General features: G+C 47.2%; 1 protein-coding gene across 1 annotated transcript in view; it reads right to left on the bottom strand.

The window, feature by feature from the left end:
* Nucleotides 1–5,682, bottom strand: part of wdr7 (WD repeat domain 7) — a 133,029-nt gene that overhangs the window by 111,460 nt on the left and 15,887 nt on the right. The window contains exons 13-16 of the mRNA XM_015391739.1: nt 4,757–4,971; nt 1,195–1,428; nt 834–1,127; nt 413–609 (exon numbers count right to left, since the gene is read on the bottom strand). Of these exons, the coding sequence (XP_015247225.1) occupies nt 413–609; nt 834–1,127; nt 1,195–1,428; nt 4,757–4,971 (940 nt within the window). The remainder of the gene's footprint in view (nt 1–412; nt 610–833; nt 1,128–1,194; nt 1,429–4,756; nt 4,972–5,682) is intronic.

Here is a 5,682-nt window from a genome sequence, read left to right on the forward strand (position 1 = left end):
AAAGTGACCTGAGATGACATGATGTGAATTGGAGCTATAGAAATAAACTGAATAGAATTGAATAATCTGCCCAATATTTTATTAATCCATTAATAATCTATTATAAATAAAGTTTATTAGGGATTTTTCACCCAGTTGAAGCTAAAACAGCTGGGGGGGGCGGGGGGTGGGGGGACTCTGGCCTCCCTCCCCTCCCAGCTGAGCTCTCCTTGAAGCAGGTGATGATGAAATGTTGCGTTGCTGTTCGGGCAGCGAGGCGTCGACCTGCTGTTAAATCTTTCAGCGCACAGTGAGAACTCACACAGACTAAACAATCAGCCGAGAATCCTGCTGCTGCTCCAGAATCACTGATGGCGGATCAGGAGTCAGTCTGACGGACATGTTCTCTGAACCAGGGGCTGATTGGGCTCACCTGGCCGGCGCCTTCTTCATGTGCTCTCCTACGAAGGTGGCGTTGGTCATGCCCATCAGCGTGTTGGCCAGAGAGATGGCGGACAGCAGGTGCTGCGTGGTGACGGCCCTGGACACGCCGTACGTCCCCTTCCCCACGATGTCGGACAGGGCGAGCTTCAGACCTGTGGCCACGGACAGCTGGCGCAGCAGGGATTCCTGGGAAAATAAAACAGGACGTTTCTTCACACTGAACCAGGAACATCAGAGGAGGTCTACCAAGAATATAGAAATATGAAGAGGCGACGGTGAAAAACTAAAATGATTTGTTTTTTGCTGTGAAAATCTAAAATAAAAATGTGAAATATTCAGACAGGAAAGAAGGTTCTCTAGTTTTTGTTTTTTTCCTATAAACCAAAAGAAGCTGAGAGCGGCTGTGTGACCTTGAAGGTGGGCAGCATGAGGGACATGTGTCCCCCCCTGGAGATCAGGCCGAAGGAGATGGGGCAGTGCGGGCGGAGCATGCCCAGCCGCTCCAGGCAGATACCGTCCAGCTGCTCGTTGAGGCCCCAGGCATGCAGACAGGACATGAAGAGCTTGGCCGTGTCCATGGTCAGGTTGTACTCCAGCAGACTCAGAGACTTGGACTTCTCCTCGCGCCTCCTCATCTCCTCCTCCTCCTCCTCGTCTTCGTCCAGCAGATGTTCTTTGATGGTCTCCTTCATGGTCTCCTTCACCTGGATGAAGCAGAGGTTTGTCAGCGGGGAAATGGACGCTGGTTTTTCAGACGCGCTCGGTACGGACCTGTTTGAAGATCTTATTGGCCAGGAAGGACCCCCCCTTGTCGGCCCCCGCCTGACTCTTCTGTAGGGTCTCAGGAGACACCAGCGTGGGGTTGGGCCTTTGGGCCTCCTCTGTCAGAAGCTGGATGATCAGCGCCTCCACGTCAAAGAAGAGAACGTGCATGTCGGGGTCGGTCAGGTTGGTCTTCATGGCCTGGACCACCAGTGCATTGTGGGAATATTTGGGTAAATTACCCTGAAACAGAAAAAAACATTGAAGATTGAATCATCTATTCAGAGTTAGCAGGTAGCTTTCCATCAGAACCACAATGATCCAATGTGGCGTTCCCCAAGGCTCCATCTGTGGGCCGCTCCTGTTCAGCATCCCCATCATGAAAATGAGCTTAAATGAAAACTAACGAGTCTATTTCTATAATGTAAGGAGTAGAAAGTTGTCTAAAGAATAATGACTCCAGTAAAATATGGATAAAAAACATTTCTACTTAAGGAAGGTAATGAAGTATTAATACTTTGTTACGTGACGCCTCTGTTTGTCTCTGAATTTTGGACATTTCCTGTGCATGAAGGTAATGGTTGCCATAGAGACCGGTTTTTGCAGCAGTCCGCTAACAGTCAGCTTTAAATAGAGGAATTAGTATTGCTAACCGTGGCTAGCATGAAGCTCTCTGCCAATCACCCGTCTGTCCTCATTCTATGTGTTTTATGTCTGTGATAATGGATGTCTATTCTATTAACATTTATCTATCTGTAGAATGGGTCTGTTTTATGTGTTCTCAGTTCAGAGGGCCCCCTGCCTGTCTTTGCCTAGGGCCCCGATTTTCCTAAATCCGCCCCTGGCTCCCCCTGACTCAGATCTGAATAAACATCAGTTACCATGGCGACGCAGACCACACCCAGCTGGTCATCTCCGTGTCACCAGGTGACTCTGAACCCATTCCAGATAAATGCAGAGAAGAAACCAAAGCATGGATGAACTAAATGTTCTTCAGCTGAATCACAGTTTCTGGACCAAAGGAAGAACGTTTCAACGTTAGCATCCAGCTTCAGCTGATCCAGCTAGAAGCAGAAACCAGGATCTAGATCATGACTCGGACCTGAACCTTCAGAGGCTCAGAGAGACAGGAACACAGTGGGCCTTCCATCACCTGAAGAACATCTGCAGGATTAAAGGACTGATGTTAAAAAACTACTTCCTGCTTCGTTCATCTTTAGTAGAATCGATCCATGCAGCAATCGATCTATAAAGAACTAGAACTATATAAAGTAGATCAGACAGCTGATCCAGACGCTGCTGCCTGCGTCCTCACTAGAACTATAGAAAGTAGAGAACATCAGCCCGGTTCCTCTGGCTCCCCGTATCTCAGAGAGTAGACTTTAATATCTAGATATCACTGAATAGCTGAGCTCCACACCACATTACAGGCTGGTTGGCAGGGGATCGACAGTCGGACCCTCTCAGATCTACTGGTTCAGAACCAAACATGAAGAAGCAGCTTTAAGTTCTTCTGCTCCACTAATCTGGAACAAACTCTCAGGAAAACATGACGGAGCTAAATAATTCAGAGGCCTTTGATTGTAAAAGATTAATTTGTTTTAGTTCAACTTTACTTTCATCTTATTAATTAATTCTGCTCTTTATGCACCTTTCCCTCTGGGTTTTCACGTTATGAACTTTAAATTAGGGGGTTTGTTTACGTAATCCTGTCCTTTTTTTTGAAATACCAAAAAACTTTAAAAAAATGATGAAAACCAGAAAGATGATGATTAGTTTAATCATTGCTGCTCTTAGATTTCCTACTTGTTGTTTTAATCTTCTCCTTTTTTTATAGTTGAAATGTGGATTAACTGACTGAAGATCTGAAAAACCTCCAGATGAAACAGTGGACGTTTGATGTTTAGATGGAGAGGAGCGCCCTGCGTTTAACATGCAGGCCTGGATGGGACCCCATGGGAGACCAGGAGCCATAATCACACAGCAGAGCTGCAGGTGAGACCCTCCCTCAGCTGCTTCCAGCATTAGACCCCGGCTGGATGGTTGCCGGTAAATCGAGGGAGTTTGTTGTTTTTGGAAGCTGATGAACTCCCAGCTACTTTGGCTTCATCTCAGCAGCTTAAAGTCTTTGATTCACTCAGATTAGCAACATTTTCCCTCTTTTACCAACAGCCTGTTTGTCTGCGCCGCTCATCTCCGGTGGAGAAACAGTGCCATCTACAGGCAAACGATGGCACTACACATTCATGCAGATCAGCAGGTTCTGAGGAGTTCTGCCGTTTCTGCTGTAAACAATCCAACATTGTTTTTGAGAGAAGAAGATGAAAAACATTGGGTTGAAAGGTTTATTTCTGAGATTAAAACAGCTTTTTGATTATTTAAATCTGCAACACATTTTCTGAGTAGATTTTAAAGCGAATGGAAAAAGGTTAACAGTTGGACTGTCAGCCCTGCTGACCAGGCTGACTTATTCTAGCTCGCGGGATGTTGATCTAAAGGTCATCGTCCTGCAGGGCCCTTCAGGCAAACGCCCCCCCCCCACCCCCCTCAGGATGCACGCTGAGCTGTAAACTGCTCACCTGCCCGTTTCCCCTCCTGTTTAATCTTAAATGAAAGAATAAAAGGTTCCAGCGATCGGCTGACTGACAGGCTGCAGCCACAACAAGCAGCAGTATAAAAGTTTGACTCCGATTCTGGTCTAATAAGGACTTTCTCAGAAAATAGAAATCTGAAAAAAAGAAAAACCTTAATAACCTTTTTCTTTTTTTTTTATAAATATGTTGGTTTCATTACAGAAGATGTGGTTTGATTCTACAGATAATGAAGGTGAGGGTCAGGAAGAGACGGTGTCTGAGGTAAGGGTCTAAATGTTCCTGCATGTCTGCACAGCTGTCCTTTCCAGGGGCGGATTTAGGAAATGTGGGGCCCTAGGCAAAGACAGGCAGGGGGCCCCTCTGAATGGAGAAGAGAAGACATAAAACAGCCCCATTCTACAGATAGAGAAATGTTAATAGAATAGACATCCATTATCTGTTCTAGGTTTTGTTCAGACTGATCAGTAGAGAGATGGAACCCTGAGCTAAAGATGGAGGAACGACGAGAAGAGCAGCAGATGGTTTCAGCTCCACAGCCTGACGTTTTAGGGGGACAGAGGAGTTCAGAGCGTCCATCAGAGGAGGGACCGAGCTAAACGCTCCTCAGACTCAATTATTCATGCCGTTTGTTTTCCACTCTGGGATCCTGGATGTGGGTGGAGGTCTCTGTCAGGACAGATCAGATCGCCCCACGTAGACGGAGGAACCCGTGGACGAGGACGAGCTAAAAACAGCCGCAACCCAGAGGAGGCGAGACAGCAGAGAAACCCGGAGAGATCAGAACCAGAAGATCTGAAATATTAGCATGAGGACAGAGAAGGTCGTCCTCAGGGAGAGTCTCAGTAACCGAGGGAGGGAAGCAATGAGGGAACCATTAAACGGGTCGACCATTGAACGGCTTTAGCAAACAAAGCGTTCCGTTTGGGTTCCATCAGCGTGAGTTCTGGGTTCTGGTCGGGAACCAGCCGGGTTCTCACCTTGTCAGCGTTGTCTGCAGCCAGCAGGTTGGTGGCCAGGGTCTGCAGCTTGTGCTGGGCCATGTTCTTGAGCGCCGCCAGGCTGCGGCGGGTCATGGCCTGCTTTAGGTTAACGGCGGAGTGACTCAGAGCGTCCACTGTTGCCGGGGCGAGCTCGTCGCAGGCGTTCAGGATCTCCACAGCCGTGATTCCCATCACACAGCGATCCAGAGCTCCTGAAAGTAAAGACATGGACGTTCAGTTAGAGTCTGAAGGATCCAGCTGTAGATTTAAACCCTTCAAAGGAAGCAAGCGGCCTGCTGATTAGAAATACGTCAGACATCCAGAGGAAGGATCAACCTGCTGGGTTCTACTGATGGAGAGAAGGAGAGAGCAGAACCTGCAGAAGAATCTAAAGACGCACAGAGACACCGGCGACCAGACCTCTGGTCCAGGAACAGCAGTACAGGGAAGGAACTGTGGAACCAAAAGACTTAGAGCTGGATCATCTCAGCAGGACACCACGGCGTTCACACTGGGATGGCTAATGTTAGCATATTGTTGGCTAGGATGGCTAATGGCTAATGTTAGCATAATGATGGCTAGGATGGCTAATGTTAGCATATTGATGGCTAGGTTGGCTAATGTTAGCATATTGATGGCTAGGATGGCTAATGGCTAATGTTAGCATAATGATGGCTAGGATGGCTAATGTTAGCATATTGATGGCTAGGATGGCTAATGGCTAATGTTAGCATAATGATGGCTAGGATGGCTAATGGTAGCATATTGATGGCTAGGATGGCTAATGGTAGCATATTGATGGCTAGGATAGCTAATGGCTAATGTTAGCATACTGATGGCTAGGATGGCTAATGGTAGCATATTGATGGCTAGGATGGCTAATGGCTAATGTTAGCATACTGATGGCTAGGATGGCTAATGGT

The sequence above is a fragment of the Cyprinodon variegatus genome, unplaced genomic scaffold, assembly GCF_000732505.1.
Source record: "Cyprinodon variegatus isolate N-32 unplaced genomic scaffold, C_variegatus-1.0 Scaffold558, whole genome shotgun sequence".
Taxonomy (NCBI): Eukaryota; Metazoa; Chordata; class Actinopteri; order Cyprinodontiformes; family Cyprinodontidae; genus Cyprinodon; species Cyprinodon variegatus.